We start from the raw sequence: 24,232 nt of genomic DNA on the forward strand, positions 1-24,232 counted from the left end.
CATCAAGTTAGTTACAGGGCTGTGCTATTCTAATTATGTCCTACAGTAAGTGTGCTGTACTGTAACTAACTCAGTTCGTTACAGTTGGTTACGTAAGAGTGAAGCTACTCTAAGTGTAGTCTATCATACTTACACTGTACTCTAATACTCCTTAGATTTTCTAAATTCTATGAATTCAGAATTTTAAAACCATGTGTGCGTAGGTTATGGTGGTCACTCATTGAACCATCAATTAGTTCCCCGTTCCCCCTGTGAGAAATTTTTTATGTAAGGAGATCCATGATCATCCTTTTGCTTTGGTTGTTTTCCCAGTTCAAACTTTGGTGTTCCATTGGTGGTCTATTCCAAAGTAAAAACTATCAATGCGAAGGAGGTGTTAGCAGCTGGTCCTCAGCCTCAACCTATAATGGAAACAGTTTTGATTACTCTGATGCATGTTGCATTGCATAGTGAGAAGGTGGAGTTAGAGGTAACCTTATGGATGCGACCTTTCTTTTTTTGTTTACTTTTAAAGTTTTTTGATACATTCTTGTGCCACTGTCTAATGCTATTCTAGTGTATGATCCAAAATAGTCAAGTTTCTCGTTTTATTTAGCTGTGCCATTTGTTTCCTTTCTTATTCTTGATGCCTTTTTTCCAGGCTGTTTTTATGATATGCGTGGTTTCTGCCATTGATCCTTGTCAAAGGTACGAAAAAATATTTCCTTGTCATTTTAAAACCTTTGCTTCAGTGTCTTATCTGCCGTAATGTGTTCTAGGGAATTGGTCTGCGCTGTACTTGACAATCTTTCTAAAGAACTTCAGTATACAACTAGAATGAAGGTAATTGTTTTTTATGTCTCTGTTTTTATTTGACCTTGTGCAATGACTATATGATTGTAATTGCCTATCCGGTTTCTGTAGTTTGGTATTACCAAATATACGTTTGTAACAATTAGCTTGATCCAAAAGTTAGTTTTTCATTTTCTGAAAAGAAAATTCATATTTAGATGCGATTTTTTTTTTTTTTTTAATAGATGGACCCATTTTTTATGGAAAATCCTATAGGCAGGTGCTGATTTGCTCTATTATGTTCTCAGACAATATCTTGATTTTCATGCTTTTAAACTGCATTCACATTCTAGACCTGAGATTGGTATTTAAAAAAATTATTTCATTGTGTATTGAAGCTTCAAAAAGCTTATGAACACTAAACGGTATCTTTTGACTTCAATTTTCTTTTATGCAGTATTTAGAGGAACTTTTGGGATCACTTCTCTTTTGTTGGGTAGCTTGTGGTGTAAGTTTGGCTGCACTTGTTGAGGTAATTTGTTCGTTATATAGTTTACCAAGTCTTGAGTGAGATTTACTACAAGGTAACACCTTAGTTTTGCTTCTAGTACTGCTCTACAAAGCCTGTCGGTTGCAAAGGCAGTCTGTGTTACTTATATATAGGGCATCAACAAGCTGCGGGTGATATTTTATATTCCATTTCGAATTTGATAAAAATTAAATATTTCCGAATTGAAAAGTTGAAATATCATTTTATTTCTAAATTTTCAAAACACCTTATTCAAACCAGTGACTGGGGAAAGCGAGAGAGGTGTTAAGAGAATAGAATAAGCATATTAGATTAGCCTATTAGATTGTGACACCTGTCACATATTCTGTGTATTCAATATGCTTCTATAAATATGTGTAATTTCAGAGATTCAATCAATAATTACAAACTCGGCTTCTCTCTCTTTCTCTCTTCTCTCATTCTCTCTCCTCTAACCGTTTTCATCTTTCATCTTCATCAATGAAGATTTGCATCTTCTAACATGGTATCAGAGCTTGTCGAATTCAATGGCCACCTACCGATTCACGCACCAAGCCCGCTGGGCGTGAGGAGGGTGTATTGGTAAAAAGCCAAGTCCCACATCGGATAGATAAGACTCTTGATAAGAGTTTATAAAGAGGAGACAATCCTCACCTTATAAGCCGGTTTTGTAAGGATGAGTTAGCCCCCAAATTTCAACAAGAGGGATAAGGGTGTGGGCGATCGGAAATGTGTTGTGTACAACAGAGGCCATATGCATGACATATGCATGACTGCAGTTGGAAAGAGAGGAATGTTGTGCTACCATCGAAGGCTGAAACACACTCCGCGGCAGCTTGACATGAGGTATTGTATCTTGTGCGCATGTGGATAAAGTAAGGAGAATGGCGGCCGTGCAGACAAGGATCACGTCCTTGCGGGGAAGCGGTTGGTGGAGATGGGAGCTGCGTGTGACGGTGTATGCAGATCTTGTTCTCGATGGAGAGGATGGAAGATGAGTTTCAGAACTTGTGAAGGAGGGTTGCAGATCTGGTTTGAGATCTTGTGAAGGAGGGTTTTGGGGTAGAAGGTTGCAGTTGGAGAAGAGACGAAGAGAGGACACATTCTTATGCAGGCTGGGAGTGGAGGAATTTTTTTCAGAAACGTTCAATATGATTTTTTACTTTCAAAAATATCAGAAATATTGATCTTGTTTTCTAAAATTGAAAATTGAAAATGGAAATAGCAAGTTAAGCATGTTTTCGTTCTCATTTTGTTTTTTATGTAGGAATCGGAACAGAAACTAGCCAAAATAAACGGACCCTTAAATTTTAGCATGTTGGAAAGATGGATATGTGCATTGTGCATGCTCAAGAGGGAAGTCCAAAATGTTACATATGTAGTAAAACATTCACGAGCTTTCACCTAACAGGTTGAGAGTTCATATGAGTTGGTCCTTGGTAGATTTATAGGCTGCTGGTCATGTCTTACTAGAAACCCTAGATACTTCCCTTGTCACTGGCCACCTTGGGCTTCCTTTGTTGCAGCCTCGAGCACCTTCATTCTGCTGGGTGTGTTTGAAACCAAGCTTCAACTATTGTGGACAAAGTAGTCTTTACAAGGCCTAGGCAATCATCACATTTCAAATTCACTATCGGGATTGAGCTAGGTCTATCCCTTATTCTAAGAATTTGCTAAAACCTAATTTTTTTTTGAAGAAAAACCTAATTTTATTTTGTTGCCTTGACTTGACCTTCTAGTAGTTTTCTCTTTACTATATCCGGTTATATTTTCTGATGCTGGAGCAAGTCTTTTCATATTTGATTTTAATTTAGCTTTTGGTAGGCTTAAAAGTCATGTTCCAAAGTTGGGAAACACAACCAAGACATCCAACAGTTGTTCAGTGATCCCGTGGAACTTAAAGCACAATTAACTCCTTAAGTTCCTTTGTTAAGGTTTAGAATGCTGTGCTGAACTCATAACTGAATGAGCTACCAGCCTTGTAGTATATGGCCATGCAATAGGAACCTAAGGAAATTCCAACTTTTATGTTTTGTTCCACTACATCTAATTTAATACTATTATTGTGCTATTTCATCTCGTTTCACACTACATTTAATTTAATACGGTTTTTGTGCTATTTCATCTTTTGATTCATCTCCTAGCAATCATATGTTCCCTGTGGTAATCTTTCTTTTTCTTGATGAATCAATGTGGTAATCTAAAACATTTTCTATGGTGAAGTTTTTTATTTGGACAACGACTTTCATTTGCGGTATTCTGATGAAATTTTTCCTTGGCATTAATAATTGATTTCTTGCTCTACAGATAAGGCATCTTTTTGCGCCAGATGCCCAACCTGGTCATTTCCTTCAGTATTGTTGTACATGGCTTCTTCCTGCTCTGCTTCTTCATCAAAATAGTTCTGATCTTAATTGGGTTGCCAAGGTCTGAGCAGTTTCCATAACTAATATTATATTCAATATATAGTATGGAAGCTTCTAGATTTCATTCTGTCGGAAATAAAAATTATAAAGGTTTCAATTAGATGCACTTATGCTTTTAGAATTGCCATTGGTGAAATGATTAAAACTTTGCACCATCTCTTTCACCGTGTACCTGTGTCATATATTTCTAAGTGCAGTGTCTGTTTGTTGTTTTCTCTAACATAGTTCCTTTTTGCAGGTCACTGGTCAACCTATGACAGTTCTTGTAAAGCAACACTTTGCTTCAATATTTTCAATTTCTATGGGTTTGCATTGCAGTAAGAAACCAGGATCAGAGAGGGGAACTCATGTGCTTCAGAGTTCTATTCTTCATTTTGGTCAGATATCTGAGAATGAAAGGGACAAACTCATAAAGAGACATATGGTGTGCTACTCTGCTCTTGAGGCTTTGCTCGTTTTACAGAAAATAATTTCTGGATAACAGTCTTCTATGTTTATTGTAATATTTTAAAGGAGAATTATCTTATTTCAATTCATTAAATGAGTAGAATATGACTTTCCTTCCTAACTTATTAAATAATAAAATATTTTAAGAAAATTCTTCATTTTCTATAAACAATGTTTAGATCAAAATTATCAGGAAAATGTTCCTACTTGAAAATATTTTGAGAAATAATTTCTACTTTTGGATTTTGGTTGGTGGTGAGGGCTGTCACACACATGTTTTACCTTTTTATTTATATTTTTCACATGCTGTGGCTTTAAATGTTGGGGCTGATATTATGTTTATAAGTGGGGGCCATCCTCACCTTACAAGCTGGTTTTGTAAGGTTGAGTTAGGCCCAACCACAAATTCTAAGATGATAAGAGCCTATCCAAGATCCATTGGGTCACTAGCTATAAGGTTTCCGCTATTTGACCAATCGGGTCACGCTCTAAAAGTCCAGCCCTGGGCGTGAGGGGTGTTTGTTAAGAATCCCACATTGGATGAGAGATGGCTTGAATATATGTTTATAAGTGGGGGCAGTCCTCACCTTACAAGCCGATTTTAAGGTTGAATTTGGCCCAACAACAAATTCTACGATAATTATATAATACCCATTGCCATATGTAATAATAATGTTCTTTATCTTTGTGAGTTTTAACATATTTTTCTTCATGTGTACTTTTAGGTCTCTATTGTCAGCAGTATTTTATCTTTGTGCTCTTGTTCTTCCGACCCTGTAGTCCCTTTCTTTTCTAGGGATACAGTGTCACTTGAAATTCAAACAATTGTTGATGGGTTTCTGGAATCGTGAGTTATATTCTCTATCTTGTTGCTTATATTTAATCCTTTTACTATTTGAATCTTGATATGTGATTTTTATTGAGATGTAGGGATGGTAGTCACACAACTGCTGCTGTTGCTGACAAGATCAACATTTTTCGCACTGATAGAGTTTTCATGGTACTTTTTACTTCATACAACTTGACAACACCATTCAGATATCCTTTTCCCTTTTTCTTCCATTCTTGCCTTGGTGATTATAATGAACTCCATTCTTTTGTAACCGACAGTTTTTGGTAGAAATTCATTATAAAATTACAGCAGCGTCTCATTCCAGGCATAAGTGCCACCGATTATCTGGAATTGAAGTTCTTATCAGTGTTCTTGGTGAGAGAGTTACTGCTTTAAGCACATCCAAGTAAGTTTTATGGACAGAGCATGTATTTGAAAGATGGTGGCGTTTAGTATGGGACAGTAGAGTTCTTTCCCACCATGGGAAAGTTGATAATGTCCATTGGATCAAATGAAGAATATAGTATTATCATGGACTTTTAACACTTGATATTTTCACACTCTTCTCTCTTCTCCATCCCCACTCTCCACCACCGTAAACAACATCAAACCAACCTCTTTCTCAAATCAAAAATATTTTCTTTCCTTTCCCTTTCCTTTTTTTTTTTCTTTCCAAAATCATATACTAAAAGAAATAAAAAGTTAACAATCTCATATTCCGCTCACTCACAGTTCTGCTTTTTTGACTTGAGATCCATTTCCATAATTATTTTCATTTCTTTAGATCTTTTATGTTTTCTTAATTTACTTTGATGATCTCTGTCTTTGAATTGGTGATTTAATTTGATTTCATTCATTGCCTATGAAATCTGGATGATGATGATGGTGGGTACCTGCAAATTAGAAGACAACAATACACCAATAAATAACACATTTACACCTTTTTTCTTCAGATTTAGAACTTTTTTCTTTTCCATGATCGAGAATTTTTCTAATTGATCGATTAAAAAAAAAATTGGGTTGTGGAGCAATCCACCTCATTGTTTGTGAATCAACTTTGTTTACAAATTACAAAAAAAAAAAAATTAAAATAACTTCTAAACTTGATTGGATCTGAAAAAAATAAATTCAAATCAACCAAAAATGGATTGCTTGCTTTTACAATGAATTATATACATCTATTTTCTTGCCTTCCATTTTATCAGCACCATGAAAATTATTTAAAAATTACATTTAGAGATAAAAAAATTCAGATGCAATGGCCGCTCAGCTTGCATATGTGGAGATTGGTTTTTTCATGTCCAAGTATGAAAATGGATTTTCGGTGTTGGAAACCATGCTCAAATCTTAGACTGATGAATTTTTGTTTCCTGTATGTTAGATCTGTTGATTGGGATGGAGAGAGAAGGTTGAATAAGATGGTGGGGCAAGGAGGAAGATGGATGGTGAGAATGGAAAAAAATATGATGTGGGCAGACTATAATATGATTGGTGTTCCTTTTTTATCTAATGGTTTAAAAAGAACTTTCCCATGGTGGGAAAAAACTCTGCTTACCCATACTAAACGCCACCTTGAAAGATATTGTAAACTAGATGTCTAATGTGCATTGTTGAGTAGATGGTAATCAATTCAATTATCTTGCATCTGGTAAAACAGTCTATAATTGCCAACTTATGTTTGTGCTAGACTTTCTTTGATACAATTGCCTTTAATCAGTGTACTGAATAGCATGCTTTAGTGGAGCAGAAGAGGGTGACTGCTATAGGACCCTCTGTTGCATTACATTTCAGTGTAGCAAGCATTGTGGCGAAAAATAGCTGCAACCACCTGGTTCTGTTGCTTAGGGGGAGTCAGATCTTTTTTTAAGGTTATAAAAACCCTTTTATGGCCAAAAACAATAATCTTGAGCTTTGTGTAAAAACTCAGCATTGATTTAGCAATTTAACATGAATTGTGGTGAGGCAAATCATTTTTTATTCTTTAGACACTCATCTTTTACCCAACTTAGAGGCGGCCTTCAAGAAGACATCAAGGAATTAAAGCCACATTTAATCGGGATCTCCAACAATGATTTTTGTTTGTTCATTAGTGTTTTTTTGGTTCCCTTGTTGCAAAATTTTCAATGTCTCCTGGGTGCTATTTAGCACTGTTTAACTACATCACAATATTTCCAGACTCAATTTCTTGTTTGATTTGGTTCAAAGTTGTGACCCCACCGACACCACCATCATTTTTAGTTGTTAGCAGTATCCCGGTCCAATATTATTTCTATTTTGTTTGAAGTTGTGTCACCTTCAAATTAGGGCTTTAGAGTGTTGATTCTATTCTTTCTGTTTGTTTTTGAAATTGTGACGTATTCTGGTTTGCGCTTCAGCTGCATTAATCGCAAGCCTGCAATAATTTCATTTTCTTGTTTTATTTTCTCTTCATGAATGGAAGTAACGGTTTCTTCAGTTGGAGTTTGGTGGTTTGTTCTTTGACACAAACCTTATTGCTGATTGTTATAGTGTTATCTGTTGGTTTATCAGTATATCTTTTTGGGTTTGATTATGTTTGGTGTTTTATATTTTCTCTACAAAGATTATATTTGTATAACAAGCTTAAATGCATAGAAAGCTTAGTAAGTAAATGTTAGATCTCCTTAGCACACATAGCCGAAGCTTAAAATGTTCCCACTCCGATGGTTAGCAGCTCCAGTTAAGCAAGCATGGAAAGGATCACTTGCCTGAACCTCACTTATACGGATCCGTTTGTTGGTGCTTTGTAATATGTCATTCTAACAGTCTGACCAAACCAAAGATCTCTTACTGTGTCAGGGCCTCTTGAGTTGCCTTGATGGGTTCCTAAATAATTATGTATTAGCTAAGGGCCTCTTGGTTTGGTCATGCAAAACCACATGACCTGCTCTCACTTCGTGTCTTTTGTGATTCTGATTGGGCCAGTGATAGGTTTTAGCTTTTTACCGTTAATTTTTCTCCTTTGTATTTTCCTTAGTCGTAGCAGATTGGTTGTTTTTACCTGCTCCCTATGTATATATATGTCTTTATGTATAGATATATGCTATTTGTCAACCTGTTTAGTGTCCATTTGATCCATATCTTGCATAATTATCAAATTTGAAGTTTTGATCTGTTTATTTCTCATTTACTTTTTCTTAAATTTTGAGTGAATGCAGTTATCTTTTCAACTTGATTGGACCATTGATTGGATATCCTGCTTTACAAGACCAATGCTGTCGTATACTTTCTGCATTGTTGCTATCTTTTAAGAAGCACCTATCAGCAGATATCACTAGTATGCTTGGGGAACAACTCCAGGTTTATATTGTTTCATTTTTACAACGTTATCAATTCATTTGATTTTTTTTATTCCATTATTTACTACATTGTGTTCTGCTCAGTTTCTTGTTTCAAAGTTAGTGGCATGTTGCACTCCTTCGCAAAAGAAAGAATCATGTGATAGCGTTGTATCTCTCCTCCATATGTTTACTTTGGATTCTGATCCATCTATGCATGATTACGTCAAAGTGAGTTTCTTCTACTCAACTTCTCTGTTGTTTTAAGGATTTGGTCTTGTTATGCTTTATGGATGCATGAAAAATATTCTTGTAGGAATTGGAGCCTTTTCCTGAATTAAAAGTATTTGACAAGATACGGAAGTTTCATGAAGAATTATGCCACACTTACTCTATTCGTGACCACATATTGAAGGTAATGAATTATAATCTATTTTCATATTTATGAACTTGTTAGGGTCCATGACACATGATTACCACTCCATTAAAGCCTGTTATCAAACCTCCTTTAAAAGCCAGTTATCAATGGGAAGCACAAAGCCACTTAAATACTTTATTGAGCATCCCATACTACTTAATGTAAGACTTGGGGGCATTTCCGTGTGAGTGTTGATGTTCTGGCGGCTGCACTCTACGACGTTTTACTTGGGCTTTCCTTGTCAGCCCCTCCTCATTAGGTAGCTTTTTTGAGCTTTATATACAAATTGATAAGTATCCTGAGACTCGGAGAACCCTCCCTTAAAAGCTAGCTATCAAGGGGAAGAACTAAGCCACATCAATACTCCACCAGGCATCCTATACTACTCAACGTAGGACTTGGGCACCCTAAAATACCCATGTCCCTATCATATATTTTTTACATGTTTTATGTAAAGCGGAAACTATTTTTTAATTGTTCCTGCCGGTTAAAGCAAAAATCTTGATCATGAGGTTTGCTAATTCTCTTTTAACTTGTTATCTGTTACATTGTTCATTCTCAGTTTGCAAAGAGGTCTTGCTACCTTCCACCGCGGTTACTTTCGTCAAGGTGATTTCCTTTCTTAATGGTCTTTCCTATTTTTTATCTTTCATGTTATTTAAATAACTAAATTTTAAGTCAAATCTCGTGAAAATATTAATTATACTGTGTGCATGAGTTTTTCTAGAGAGAAAGAGAGAGCGAGAGATAGAGAATTGGAGGACAAGTATTTACATAATAAATATTAGACAAACAGCATTATAACTCACAATTTGGTTGTGTTGTGTTGTGTTGAAGTTTCTGTGATTTGTGATTTTTAAATACAGTGTTTCTTCAGTCTCCAGGCATTGCACAAGAAGTTACTGATTGAAGAATCCTTTCAAATAAGAGGCAGAGCAGAAGGTCACTTTAAAGACAAGTATTGGCATGGTGACCATGAAATTGCGCATGCAGTTTGGACACTTGTTCACATGGGTGGCTCGGATGATGCAAGTGGTGTCAGAGAATTGGTTTCAGATTTCATTTCTAGGGTATGGCAGAGCAAGGCATGAGCAGAAGCTTCATGTTCTCGTCGTCTTTTCACTCATACATAACACTTGAATATTACATGTCTCACAACAAAATAGTGAATGGGACTTTTGGATGGTAAGCGGCAAGTCATGGGTGAGCATGGCCCACTCTGGGGATCCCGTAGTTCAATGGTTCAGCCCTTCCTCCAGAATTTTTTTATATCAGGGATTTAACAGGGATCCTTTCCCTAGGAGACACAAGCCGCTACCACTTGTATAATTTTATTGGGGCTCCTCGATAATTAATTTTTGAGGAATGCTAGGATTAACATGTTCTTTACTAGTAGAAGTTCTATAGGATCTACTAAAGTTCCACTTCCCTAATGGTGACTATGATTTGATACAACTATTTAGTCCATTCATTGTTTGGACTAAATATATCTTCTACCTTTTACAGTTCTAGTTTTTAAATAATTTTTCGATGAAGAGAAATAACTAAATATTTAATACAGTTTATATTTTAAAATAAATGTAATGCAAAACTATCACTAATTAAACAAATTTTAGTAATTAAATTATCATGCCAAACTGTGCGCTTATCAAATTGATTATATCCCTTCTTGTGAAGAACCTTCATTGAGGCTGCACTGCTGCAGGTTGGTGCTGGGGACCCACACTCTGTTGTTTTCCATCTTCCAGGAAAGAGTACTCATATCCATCCAAGCAAGTTTATTGATAACGGCAGTACAGGGGAAACCAATTACAACTTAGATGTGTGCATATCTGAAGAACTTCTAGTTGTCCTTATGAAATTACTAATGAAGTATCTGATGGATGATTCAGTGAAAATTGTGGATATGGCATCACAAACTCTTCGTGTAAGTGTGATTTTTGGCTAACTGTTTATGAAGCACTTTTACATTTTGTACCTTATTTGAATTATTTGAATAATTGCAGTGTTGTAATTTATTGGTCTGGAACCGGAAGTTTAAATGCTTTGTAAACTACTAAAAATAGATAAAATGTTTAATATTGCATGTGTTTTGTACTTGTGATGAATTAAATGCAAATGATTCCTTGCTTCTGTTATGATTGATTGCATCATTGGTTTGGATTTACAGGGAATCCTTTCGACTGAAAGAGGCCAGAAAGCTTTACAGTCATTTGATTCTTACCAAAGGTCACTCGTCAAGGTAATATTTTAATTACACAAAAAACTCACCGACTTTGTAATTATTTTCTTTTGGAATTTTCAAGACTTGAATTAGTTGAAAGTTTCTATGATTGTGTTGGTGCACAACTTGAGACATGGGAATGGTTAAGAGATTTTGAATTAGTCCACTTCCCTAAACTTATTGGGCATGTCTGAATTTTGTAGTTCGCTTTTCTGCATCCACATTTTCTGCACTTTTGCCTTGTTATCAGGCTTGGGTTTCTGAATTTTTGTACATTTCCATTTTGCTATTAGTACTTATCGTATAATAATTTTGTATTATTGTAGATACATTCCAAAGGCGTTAATATCGAACTTGTGGAAAATTTCCTTTTGGATCTGGATAGGAAGTCAAAAGGTATAATGGTCAGTTTCTGTTCATCTATTATGTGAAACTTAATATGTTATCGGGAATGATTTTAGAACTAGTTTGACGTGAATTAACATTATGCCTGTAATTTTTTTTATTTAAATAGACATGTGTTGGGTTGATTCTTATCATCCTCAACGTTTTTCTTTTCCAACCTTAATATAATATTTAGCACAACACTACTTCAAATGGCTAAATATAATATCTGCCCAAGAATCACTGAATTTTGACGCTGTATCTTTAGGCTCATAGGAGGTTAAACTGAAGTGAAAACCAGTTAGTTTTACTTAAGTTATGGCTTCCAGTTCGGCAGTTCCATGAACTGTATGCAAGTACTTGCATGAAGATTTATATTGCAACCCTTAAAAGAGAAATTATAAGAGATAACTTAAGATGCTATTAATTACTTCAATTCAAGGTTATGCTGGGATTGATGGAAAGGGATGGAATGGAGCGGAGTGGAATGATACTAGGTTTCATTTCTTGGATTGGTTAAAATAGGTTGGAATTGATTGTAACAAGATGGAATCAATGAATTCCATTCAATTATTTTTTCTCAATACTTAAGACTTTTCTTCAATTTCTATTTAGGGGGTTTAGGATGAAACCGATGCGACCTTCTCACAGCTTCACAGCGCAAACTGGTCTATATACACTTCTTCTGAAAACCGTTCTCCTGATTCGGCCCCTCAACCTTGATCTATCTTGTCTTTAAAGAATTGTGGCTCACATCACCAACAACAATCACAATTTCTGTACTATTGCCGAAGTCTTCAAGCCACAAATCTATAGACAATAAAACAGAGAAACAATTATCTATTACTTTGGTGCCGCTTTATTAGGTTCCACTTTATTATCTACTAAAAATACATTCAGAAATAAAAACATGCACGTAGTTCATAAGAATTTTCTGAACTGTTACAGGGCCTCTGTTCATATATTTCACTATGACACTATCTATTACTTTGCTATTTCAGAAGTGAAAAAATCGAATTGGAGAATTCAGATCATCAATAATTATATTTAGTGGAAGGAAGTAATAGTTTGCCAAATTATAAATCTAAAGCGAAGTCCTATTAACACCTAATCTAACCTTGCACCCAATGTGTTGGGCACACCAGTACCGTGTCAAGACAAAGGTGTCCTGAAATCAAGTAGGCGGAGTGAAATCACAAGTTACCTCTCCATTTGTTTTTTAAGCCTTATCACCTAAATTTTGATGAATTTGCAATTCATTTAGCAAAAATTTATATTACACCAGAAACTTTACAAGGGATGAGGGTGACATTTTTAATATTTTTATATTAGGACTAACTTGTACTTACAAATCCGGCTTGTAGGGTGAAGGGCAATATTCTTTATAAGCTCTTATCAGACTTTATCTCTATTAATTGTGCACACGTTTTTCCAATACACCTCTTCACACTCAACAATATTGAGTTTGGTGTGTGGATAATTTGGTGGGATGCCCAGATGGATAGGCTTGTAATAGATTTTTATATTTGGCCTAACTCATTCTTGCGAAACTGTCTTATATAGTGAGGGATGCCACTTTTTTAAAACTATTTTTAAGATTTACCTCTTTAACGTGGGAATAAAATTTAATAGTGCAATAATTATCCTTTATTTTTCAGTTGCAGAAATTTCACTGGAGAAGTCTACCGTGTGGTTGACAGATGGTAAATCTTTTGAGACGTGGATTTGCCCTTTGGTGTATTCTCTTATTGTCTACTGCAACGATGTAGTACTAAGGTATTATTATGGCCCTACGTTACTAATTAAATGTTGACAGTCAAAAGCCACTAGCTTTTAGCAAATAGCTGGCCTTTATCTTGCTCTCTTCCCTTTTCACCGCTCATCTTCTTTGGGAACTGCTTCCAGATTATGTCAAGATATGATATTGTTGAAAGCCGAATTCGCCGAGCTTCTTTTGCCAAGTATATTTGTCAATATTGCTGCGAGGAAGGATCTGGAGATTGATCTTCACAAATTAATTTCTTTGCAGGTCATAGTCTATAGATAGAACTCTGCTTCTCTCCTTTATTTGTTTTATTTATTTTTATAGGGATATTAATTCTGTTGTTTAACTATATTGAAAATGACGATTATATAAATTTGATTTGACGGCACTACCAGTCTAGTGCCTGATTTGTTGGACTAAGTTATTGAGCTTATTATTAGCTGCTGCTAGTGTATGTCTTTTTGGATGGTGTGATAATATATTATAATATCTTGATGTTGTAGTATCTGGTATATCTTGATGCTAAATATTTCCCCACAACATAGGAATAGAGATAATTGAATGGTAGACTTCAACCACACAGTAGACTTCTCCAGTGAAATTACAGGAAAGAAATCAATTCAATCAACGAAACTATTCACTGGAGAAGTCTACCGTTGTTTCGTTGATTGAACGGTAGACTTCGTTGGTAAGGCTTTAAGGGTAGACTTCGTTGATAAGGCTTTAAGAGTAGACTTCTTTTGAAACTATTCATATCAACGAAAACATAAGGAAAGAAATCAATTCAATCAACACTTTCTTAAAGCCAGAGCATATATGTTGTATGCATCCTGTTTGTTACACATGTAGAATACCTTGAAATGATTTGGTGAAGATGTCAATAGTTGACTTAGAACATGCTGAAGAAAAAAGAGGCATTGCCAGTAATGTGATAAGAAGTACTGGAATCCAAAATCCAAGATCCTACATTGTTGGGTGAGAAATGCCAACTATAGTTTTACTGGTGTGTGAGTAGTTTTGGAAGAGACTTATTGGGAAACTTTAAGATACTCCTTATACTGAACTTAAAGTTGAAGCCCCAAAAATATTCCAGTTAGGGCAAAAACAGAGCAACCTGAAAAAATCTAATTGCAAAGATAATCAACCTAAGGCAGCACACAGGAAGAGCAGGTGCCGAAGGAGTGACATGAAAGCTGTGTTTGCAAAGAGACATGTTCAATTGTGTATTGATGTAGAAAGTAATGGAATAATACTTCCATATTTTATTTCTACATCTATTCTAAACAGAAATTACACTGGTAGCTCTCCCATTCATTGAATAATAATCACACATCAACATCAATAACCAAGCCCTATCCCACTAAGTGGGGTCGGCTACATGAAATAAATAATCACACATCAAATGAAATTAAAATAAAGAGAATCAAATAAAATCATGGAGAATCAAAACCGATTTTTCTTGATTCTCCTACAATTGAAATGGAGAAATGAGGGAAGATCCAAGGAAAGCATGATTGGGTGATTCAGCCACGACAGTTAGAGGTATTTCCAAACATGTCCCCTAAAGGCATATATCTTAGTAGCTATTATCATGATTAGTTCCCTTATTGCATAAAAAAAGATTAGTTTCCTTATTTCATTCAGATAAACAATCCAGTTTTAGTTTAAACAAGGGTCAAGACTAGTCTTTTGTTTCATCATAATAAAACTATAATCATAATTCAAAGTAACTGTTCTTTCTCTCCCTCCTTATCTAAACCCCTATAACTTTAACATGTACATTATACATAAATTCAAGTTCATTTTGTTTTCTGCTAGTAGATCTGATGTGTTTGTTGCTGAATTTTGCAGTTGAACGAGCATATATTTGTGGAGTCAAATAAGATGATCAAATCAATTCAAGTGATTTTGAATTGCCTTAATGAACTTCGTGTTTGTTATGTCATGGAAAGATCATCACTTGTGCCATCAATGCATGAAGTGTCCAAGGTGAATATAATTTGTGTGCCCTATTTTATAAGTTTGAGAATTTTACAATGCTAATAAATAGTAATATTTTATTTTACTTGAGTAGTTCTTAAAGTGGTATGGTCTTTTTTTTGTTGATGAGTCTAGTATAATGCTTCATTTATCCATTTTCTTCTTTTAAAAGACTAAATACAATGCAAAATAGAAAGTGCTTTTGATTGTTTCCAATAGGTGATGAAGTTTAAACTTTAATATCAGGTCCAAAACCTAAAGAGATATTTTATCAGTCATCCAGCTATAGTAGTATTGATATCGTTAAGTTATATCAAGATAATTTTGTTCACCTATATTTAAATACCAATCTACTTAACAATCAAGGGTTTCTAGGACTCCATATAGTTAGCTTGGCAATTAGGTGGGTATAGATGGGTTAGCTTTACCTAAACGCGTCTCAAACCCAAAGGGGATAAACCTGCACCCTACACATAATATAAGCATTAAAACTCACACTTACCTTGCACTTAGAACATTTTAAATTAAACTTCTACAGTAATCAATAAAAAAATGAAATTAATTAAAAATTTCATGTAAAGCAAAAAATATATTCTTGATAAATATTAAATTAAAGGGTTAAATATGTGTTTTGGACCTACAAAATTCACTACTTTTGGTTCTAGTCCATACAAAATTTCTTCGAAGTTTAGCCCCCAATATACTTTTTGTATGCGCTTTTGGTCCTTGATGTTAATTCCTTGCACATGTGGCTGATGGAAGTCCATGTGGACTTTTAAATGACCTAGCAATATTCAACTCATAAAAATATTAATAAAATAAATAATTGTTAATTTATAATTTAATTTTTAAAATTTAGGGATCTCAAGTAACAAAATCCCCAAATTTAATAATCCATCATCTTCATCAATGTTCGTTTTGTAGACCTCCATCCCCCTTATCATGTCTTGATACCTTCTACAAAAAAAGCTTCTTCCCTCTTATCACATTTCTTTGGTATTACGAGCGCCTTGCCATATGTTTTTCTGATATGCATTCAGCATTTTCATTCCCCTCATATAACCACCCGGCCACGAGATCTTTTTTTCCTTTGGAGTTCATTCTACATTTGTGCCTTACCTCCGTCCATTTGCGTTGTCTACACCTCCATCCATTCCGCCAAAGATTATATACAAAATAATTTATTAATTACTTCATCTCCTTGCTGCTAAGAAAGGCCAAGTAGGGTAGGTTTTTTTCTTAACATAAGAAGACAATAATTGAAATGGTAAAACTATTAGAGAAACTCTTTTCATGATATTAATTTGGGTTGTTTTGAATCATGGGTTTTGTTTAGGGATGGCAAAGCGGGCCGGCCCGCCCTATTTAGGCCCGCCCCGTCTAAGCCCGCTAAAAACGAGACGAGACGAGTCAAATTTTGTGACTGAGTCCAAAATCTCACCCCGCCCCATTTAGTGGTGGGCTTGCGAGTTGGCGGGCCGGCCCGCAAAACAAAAAAAAATTTTTAATTTTTTTTTTTACAACTTAATTGTTACAAAAAAAACTATGTTGCTTTTATCATAAAAAAATATAAAAGAAGAGGTAGCAAGTAAATTTGTGAAAAACAAGATAATTATCAAATTATCGAATTCAACATCATAACTAATAGCAAAATAAGGCAAACGTGCAACATAAAACAAATCATAAAATAAATCCGACAACCAAATTATAAAATAAATCTCAAAATAAATAAACTCAACAAACAAGATAAATCCAAAAGCATAAAATAAGTCTCAAAAAATATATCTAACAACCAAAATAAATCCAAAAACATAAAATAAGACTCAAAATAGCAAATCGAAACACTAGTTAAGCGGACCGCCCCGCCACGCCCCGTGCCCGTCCCGTTTCCAACGAGTTAAGCGGGCCGGCCCGCCCCGTCCCGGTGCCCGCCCCGTATTTTAACGAGACGAGCCGAGTCAACTATAGAAAGCGAGTTCAAAACTTCGACTCAGCCCGCCAACAATTGTGAGCCAAACGGGCAGGCCCGGCGGGTCAGACCCGTTTTGTCACCCCTAGTTTTGTTGGAAATTCTGCCTTCATAGCGTTCCCTAGCCGCCTTATTGCGACATTTGAGTTGCCTTCGTTGCAACCTTCAACACCTTAATTGTGCTAGGTTTGAAGGGGTGGACTTAGTCCCACACTTCTTAGAGATATAGCTGGTGTTCTATTTATAAAGCTTGGGCAGCCCTCTCTTTACAAGCCGGTTTTGTTAGGATGAGTTAGGCCCAATATAAAATCTAATAGGTTCACAATAATAGATACTAGGAAATATTTCAACTGTATGACCCCCATATCATAATGAAACAATGGCTTCCAATTGATTTATAACTAAAACAAAAAATAACGAGACATATGTCTGAAGTTACACTTGGATTGGCGGGTATACGAGTTGGGCAACACCCTATTTTCAACCAACAATGAATAGATTAAATTTCGTTTGCAAGGTTTGCTACCTCGGTTTGCAAATCTTTGATAGTGGCTGTGCAGAGAGTTAACATTTATAACTAAAACAAAAAATAACGAGACATATGTCTGAAGTTACACTTGGATTGGCGGGTATACGAGTTGGGCAACACCCTATTTTCAACCAACAATGAATAGATTAAATTTCGTTTGCAAGGTTTGCTACCTCGGTTTGCAAATCTTTGATAGTGGCTGTGCAGAGAGTTAACAATAGGGAGCAAAAGTGTTAATAGAAAATATATTGGGGATTGAACTTCGACGGAAATTTCCGTAGGGACTAGAAATGAAAATAGTAACTTTGTAGGGACGAAAAATATATTTAACCTTTATAACTGTTGCTTTGTTGGTTGGATAAGATAGGTTGTAATTGTGGTGTGATTCTGCAGAATTCAAGAACTCCAAATTATAGCTCAAAATCTCGGTCCACTCCTGCAAAAGCGAGACAGAGACAATCTACTGTTATTTCAAGTGGCTTGTCAGAATCACCGTCTTCATGGGAGAAAGTATTGTCTCCCTTGCACTTTGCCTTCAAAGATTTAATTGTTTGATGAAGAATTTGAACCTAGAGACTGCAAATATATTTGTTTCAAATTGAATTTAACACTGCTTATTTTTTCTTATATTTACCAAATGTTTCAAATTGAATTTAACACTTCTTATCTTTTCTTATATTTTCCAAGGTTTATTGGCTTTCAATTGATTATCTACCTGTTGCCAAGGCAGCAGTTGTAAGTGGCAGATTGTCTGCACTTTCTCTTTCTCTTTCTCACTTTTGTTTCTTATATTATATGTTTCCTTTCTTCTCCTTCAAATTTGTTTATATAAATTTTGACTACATGTGTTTCTCGTCATTATAGAGTTGTGGATCATATTTTACTTCAGTAATGTATGTGGAACACTGGTGTGAAGAGCAATTCAAAGCTATGACTGTTGGAGGTCCAGATTTCTCTCATAACGAAACGGTAAGCTGTGTACTGAATATTTTTATATGGGATGCTTTTCCTTTTATTTATTTCAGACTATATTATACATTACACTATTTAGGTCATTTCATTTCGATATAGGTAAACTAGATGCTTGGGATAGATATAAATTTGTAAACTGCTAGTGAAGATTGCCTTGGTTCATGTTCATGCCCGTAACCAATGACATCTTTTTCTCTTTTTATTGCTTCCTTCATATCAGTTGCCTGATCATATTGAAGTACTCGTTTCGGCAGTCACTAGAATCAATGAACCTGATAGCTTATACGGAATTCTTCAGTCTCACAAGGTTAGTGAGCATGATTTCTCCTTGTTTTTTTATCTCATGACTGAATGCTTGAGTAATATGTTGCCAGGAGGCAAATTATCCGAAAAGCTTAAACTTGGCTTTAGGTGCAGGCCTATTAACATTCAACTTGTGAGGATATAGTTTGACTAATTGGTGTACTCAATTTTCTGAAGAATATATTTTCCTAGCTTCTATGGATTTAGTCTTTTTTTTTACAGTGCTATTTGTTTTGGTTTTTGCCTTATACTTCTTAATTTCTTTTATATTGCCAATAATAGTTGACTTCCCAAGTAATCACGTTCGAGCATGAGGGAAACTGGGGAAAGGCTCTTGAGTATTATGATTTGCAAGTTCAATCAGGTGTCTTATTACCAAATGACAGCAGTTCGAGAAGTTTGTCACTGGAACATGCTGAACCAGCAAAATCTTCATATTTTGCCTCAGAGGTTGAGATGAGGCAGAGTAGAGCTTACAAAGGGTTGATTAGATCATTGCAGCAGATCGGCTGCACGCATGTGCTTGACATGTATTGTCAAGGGTTGACATCTAGCAAGGAAGATTTTCGGCATGACAGAGAATTTGCTGAATTGCAATATGAGGCAGCCTGGCGTGCTGGGAACTGGGATTTCTCTTTACCATGTGTAGGAACTAGTTTTCCTCCAACTCAAAACATCAAATATGATCAGTTTAATGAAAATTTGCACAGGTAATATGGTTAGCTGTTTTCATTTGTTGAGTCTATATTGAAAATTCTTTTTCTATATATGTTGAGAGGTGAGAGGATTAAATAACCACCATCAGATCAAATGGAATGCTTCAGATTAAATTGTCTTAAAACACGTCTGCTGTATGCATCCCTTTTTGTCTTCTCTCTCGAACTTCACTCAGATCTAAAACTCCTTCTCTTTCGCACATCAACTCCACTCGTTCTCCATCTGAAATTTTTACATTTCTGAAACTCACTTCTCGAATTCATATTCCTACCTTGTTATCCCTAATTTTTTCGGTGTCATGTTTCTCGTAATTAATTGAATGTTCTTGAAACAAAGCCAAAAATCTATATTTTCTTTATTTTTGAAATTATAGATTTTGTTAATTTATTATTTGTATAGTGTTTTGACAATTAGTAGATATAAGCATCGTCACATTATCATGGACGCTTGGTGGAAACCAAATATGCATGAAATCAAAATTGACATAACCCTTTAAAACCCAACATCTTAATATAGATGGCCATTGAAACGAATCGAATCCTTTTATTAATCTGATTGAAAAACCCGTAAAAAATTGTGTTAATTGTATGAGTGGTACAAAAATTTGGCCGTGATGGAGTTCGCCAAAGAAGACGTAGAGTGATGGCATACACAGTGGCACACACATGTTTTTTAAGTAAATTAATCTGAACCATTCAATTTGATCTGATGGTGGTTATTTAATCCTCTCACCTCTCACAATAAAACACTCCTCTCACTTGATACCTGCAAATTAATCTGCATTTATTCATACCTGTAAATTAACAAGCTGCGTTTGTTATATGTTAAAAACCTTAAGAAAGTGAATAATTCCCTCGTTTGTATTGGGTAAATATTATTCAATTAATGTGGTATGTAATTAATTAGCTGTTAATTGTGATGTTGTGGACCCTTGAGTTGGGAAACCAAATACTGCTTTTGTATGAACTCAAACCCCTCTATTTTTGTGTGAACATGAACCTTGGACTGCATTCCTAAGTTAATACATTCTTAGAAATCGTGGTTGGGCCTAACACAACCCCACAAAACCGGCTTGTGAGGTGAGGATTGCCCTCACATATAAACACATTGTCAGGCCATCACCTATCCAATGTGGGACTCTTAACACACCCCCTCACGACCAGCACTATTGGGCTTGGTTCGTGGACATAAATGGTGGGTAACATGAACCTTGGACTGCATTCCTAAGTTAATACATTCTTAGAAATCGTGGTTGGGCCTAACACAACCCCACAAAACCGGCTTGTGAGGTGAGGATTGCCCTCACATATAAACACATTGTCAGGCCATCACCTATCCAATGTGGGACTCTTAACACACCCCCTCACGACCAGCACTATTGGGCTTGGTTCGTGGACATAAATGGTGGGTAACATGAACCTTGGACTGCATTCCTAAGTTAATACATTCTTAGAAATCGTGGTTGGGCCTAACACAACCCCACAAAACTGGCTTGTGAGGTGAGGATTGCCCCTACTTATAAACACATTGTCAGGCCATCACCTATCCGATGTGGGACTCTTAACATACATTATGGCAATAGTTGAGTGTATAGGTCGCTGGTCATGATTGATTAATTTTGATAGTATGGCTTATTCCTTATCTTTGAATTTTTTTTTTCTCTTCTACTGTCCTCTTAATATATTAAAATTGAATTTTTGCAGTAGAAGACGTTTAGAAACATCATTCTCTATCCATATTCTGTATCTCTTTTTTGGTGTTAATGAATGTATGTGTATCGGGTAACTTGTAGAAATATGTAGGGCACACTACTATATCTCTCTAGATCTAACAGTCCCCACAACCGCTGCACCGTGCAGCGGCTGTAATTTTCAATGAAAGTCAATTTCTAATTTTCTATCATTAGAATTTTTTTCATGCACAGCGTGTCTAATAATTTTTAAATTCAGTTGTTTAAGGGCACTCCAGGAAGGTGATTTAAGTGATTTCCAGAGAAAGCTGAGAGATTCAAAGCAGGTAATGTTTGTTTCATCAGTTGTGTTGATGTGCTTGAGGACTTCAGGCAATTAAAAATGTTGTGTTACAGGAGCTTGTGTGGTCCGTTTCTCATGCAAGTGAAGAGAGTACCGAGTACATTTATTTGACAATCATCAGACTCCAGGTACCAGTTTATCCAAATTCTAGGTCCTTAACACGAAATCTATTGCCACTATATCTATGCTCTATTGTTATAGTTGATATTGGGTGATAAGTCGAAGTTATCGGGTTCACATAAAAAGTAGTAAACTTTGAATTGGTTTTGGTTTTATTTTGATTTTCTAGAAAGACTAAGCAGTAAATCAATCATAATTAAAAGGAAGGAAATCAATCATTTCATGCAAATAAACCTTCAGGTCTTGTCAAATCCCATCTACCTCTGGCACTTCTCCCTTATCCCCCTTTTTACCCCTCCTACTGATACACATTCACTATGGGTTTATCATTATAGCAGCTTTCTTCCTGTGGAATATGTATTTTCTTGTTTTTTTTTTGCTAACAGAATAATTTGTAGAATTGCTTGAAAATGTGAGTATAAATTCATGATAATTTTTTATCACTAGAAATGTGTAGAATTTTAATCCATAAAAACATGTTTATCTTAAATAGAATATTTGATCCGTATATTTATTTAAACAAATAAAACTAAAACTAATGAGGCTGTTTTTGTGTTCTTCCATATGATCATTTTGACAGATGCTTTATCATCTTGGCATGGCTTGGGATTTACGCTGGAGAACTTGCCAAGATGATATCAGAAAGTTCTCTCTTCAGAAGCGAAATGTGTCTCTTGAGCCCGTGATTCCTTCCAGTGAACAGGTATTTTTTGTATCCGAGCCTTTCATGGCAAGAGTGCATTGTTTTTCACTACGTAAAGTATATTTTAAGATTTCAGACAGTGATTAGTTGACCTCACCTATTGGAAAGTGCTTGGTTATTTTTGTTGTGCTATTCAGACAGTGATTTGTTATTCCTTCAGAGCTCATCATAGATTTTGATGTCTTGCACTGTTTATATTGTCAACTAGTTGTCATGGTTGGATATGGATTGGTGCTCAATTTTGCAACGGACGCAACTGCATATGAATTTGCTAGAACCGTTTATACCATTTCGACAAGTCCTACTTCAAATTCTGAGTTGTAAAGATAGTATGTTGCAACATCTTCTGCAGTCTGCTACGACACTTCGGAAGGTATACCATTGTTAAGCTTAGTTATGGAGATTGTGTTTTGCAACATCTTATGTAGTCTGCTACCATACTTTGTAAGGTATATCATCATTGTTGGAGATGAAAAAAAAAAAACATTCCTATTCCTCGAATTAATAACTTGAGTTTTAAGGGTTTTATTAGAACCATTTTGACCAATTGGTGCAGAATCCTATGCTTTGCCTCTTCCATTCTGATTAAAATTAAATTTACTCTCATAAGGTAGGCATCTGCATTGTTTTTTTCAACCTTCATGCTCAAGGGCTCCACCATGAGAGAGTCTGTTATAGATAAAATAATTAGGGTAAAATATGTTTTTCGTCCCTGTAATTATAGGTCATTTGAATTTTCGTCCCTGAGCTTACTAATCCTCCCATTTCGTCCCTGTAAAAGTTAATCATTTGAAATTTCGTCCCTCGCCCCTTTTAATCACTGCCACGTCAGCAAATTACCAAAATGGCATGGGAAATGACGAAAATACCCTTGGCTTATTTTTTTTTTGTTTTTTTTCCTTCAAAAATTTTTTCCCAGCTTTTTCCCGAATTTTTTTTTACGATTTTTTCTCCGAAAAATTTCAGTTTTTTCAGTTTTAATTTTAACATTTTTTTTCCGAAATTTTTTATGTTTTTTAATTATTTTTTCAGATATTTTAATTTAAAAAAATAATTTTCACAAAAATTTTTTTCCCAGTTTTTCCCAAATTTTGTTTTACGATTTTTTCTCCGAAAAATTTCAGTTTTAATTTTAACATTTTTTTCCGAAATTTTTTATGATTTTTAATTATTTTTTCAGATTTTTTTTAATTTAAAAAAGGAATTTTCAAAATTTTGAAATTTTTTTTAAGGAAAAAAAAAATAAGTCAGGGGTATTTTCGTCATTTCCCATGACATTTTGGTAATTTGCTGACGTGGCAGTGATTAAAAGGGACGAGGGACGAAATTTCAAGTGATTAACTTTTACAGGGACGAAATGGGAGGATTAGTAAGCTCAGGGACGAAAATTCAAATGGCCTATAATTACAGGGACAAAAAGCATATTTTACCCAAATAATTATTGAATCAGTGAGTGTCTAGCTAACAGCATAAGCTTTTATGAGAACTGGTCCTTGATAATATCATGATGTCATATTCAATCCCACTTTATTTTTCTTATATGCTATTCACCATTTTTGTAGGGATCTAGGTTCTCTCAAGCAGCTGGTGTTTTGCATGAATTTAAGTCCCTTTGTGTTGGAACCAAAGGGCAGTGCTCATCTTTATATTGGCTTGGAAGGGTAAGAAGCTGATATGACTTTGTGTGTGTGTGTGTATTGGCCTGGTGATAGACAATAGCTTCTGTTCATTGGGGTACAAATTGAATGAACAACACTTCACATTCAAATGAAGACGAGTATGAAATATGATTGTATCTCAAGTGTGATTTTCTT

General features: G+C 35.2%; 1 protein-coding gene across 2 annotated transcripts in view; it reads left to right on the forward strand.

Annotated features, from left to right (window-relative positions):
• ATM (Serine/Threonine-kinase ATM-like protein) overlaps positions 1-24,232 on the forward strand; it is a 57,862-nt gene that overhangs the window by 21,248 nt on the left and 12,382 nt on the right. For both annotated transcript variants that reach the window (XR_015031986.1, XM_085754072.1), the window contains exons 26-55: positions 313-469; positions 641-687; positions 759-822; positions 1,229-1,303; positions 3,608-3,727; positions 3,965-4,150; positions 4,899-5,020; positions 5,104-5,173; positions 5,284-5,411; positions 8,182-8,323; positions 8,407-8,532; positions 8,618-8,716; positions 9,282-9,328; positions 9,597-9,789; positions 10,425-10,646; positions 10,890-10,961; positions 11,270-11,339; positions 12,986-13,103; positions 13,233-13,356; positions 14,944-15,081; positions 17,964-18,080; positions 18,258-18,305; positions 18,435-18,539; positions 18,763-18,849; positions 19,128-19,555; positions 21,512-21,578; positions 21,649-21,723; positions 22,296-22,418; positions 22,627-22,791; positions 23,981-24,079. Coding sequence is in view for 1 of the 2 variants with exons in the window: in XM_085754072.1 (XP_085610198.1) it covers positions 313-469; positions 641-687; positions 759-822; positions 1,229-1,303; positions 3,608-3,727; positions 3,965-4,150; positions 4,899-5,020; positions 5,104-5,173; positions 5,284-5,411; positions 8,182-8,323; positions 8,407-8,532; positions 8,618-8,716; positions 9,282-9,328; positions 9,597-9,789; positions 10,425-10,646; positions 10,890-10,961; positions 11,270-11,339; positions 12,986-13,103; positions 13,233-13,356; positions 14,944-15,081; positions 17,964-18,080; positions 18,258-18,305; positions 18,435-18,539; positions 18,763-18,849; positions 19,128-19,555; positions 21,512-21,578; positions 21,649-21,723; positions 22,296-22,418; positions 22,627-22,791; positions 23,981-24,079 (3,634 nt within the window). In the remaining variant the exon portion in view is untranslated. The remainder of the gene's footprint in view (positions 1-312; positions 470-640; positions 688-758; positions 823-1,228; positions 1,304-3,607; positions 3,728-3,964; positions 4,151-4,898; positions 5,021-5,103; positions 5,174-5,283; positions 5,412-8,181; positions 8,324-8,406; positions 8,533-8,617; positions 8,717-9,281; positions 9,329-9,596; positions 9,790-10,424; positions 10,647-10,889; positions 10,962-11,269; positions 11,340-12,985; positions 13,104-13,232; positions 13,357-14,943; positions 15,082-17,963; positions 18,081-18,257; positions 18,306-18,434; positions 18,540-18,762; positions 18,850-19,127; positions 19,556-21,511; positions 21,579-21,648; positions 21,724-22,295; positions 22,419-22,626; positions 22,792-23,980; positions 24,080-24,232) is intronic.

This window comes from Medicago sativa, chromosome 3, assembly GCF_051527215.1.
Source record: "Medicago sativa cultivar Bolivia chromosome 3, Bolivia_mono, whole genome shotgun sequence".
In the NCBI taxonomy this organism is placed as follows: domain Eukaryota; kingdom Viridiplantae; phylum Streptophyta; class Magnoliopsida; order Fabales; family Fabaceae; genus Medicago; species Medicago sativa.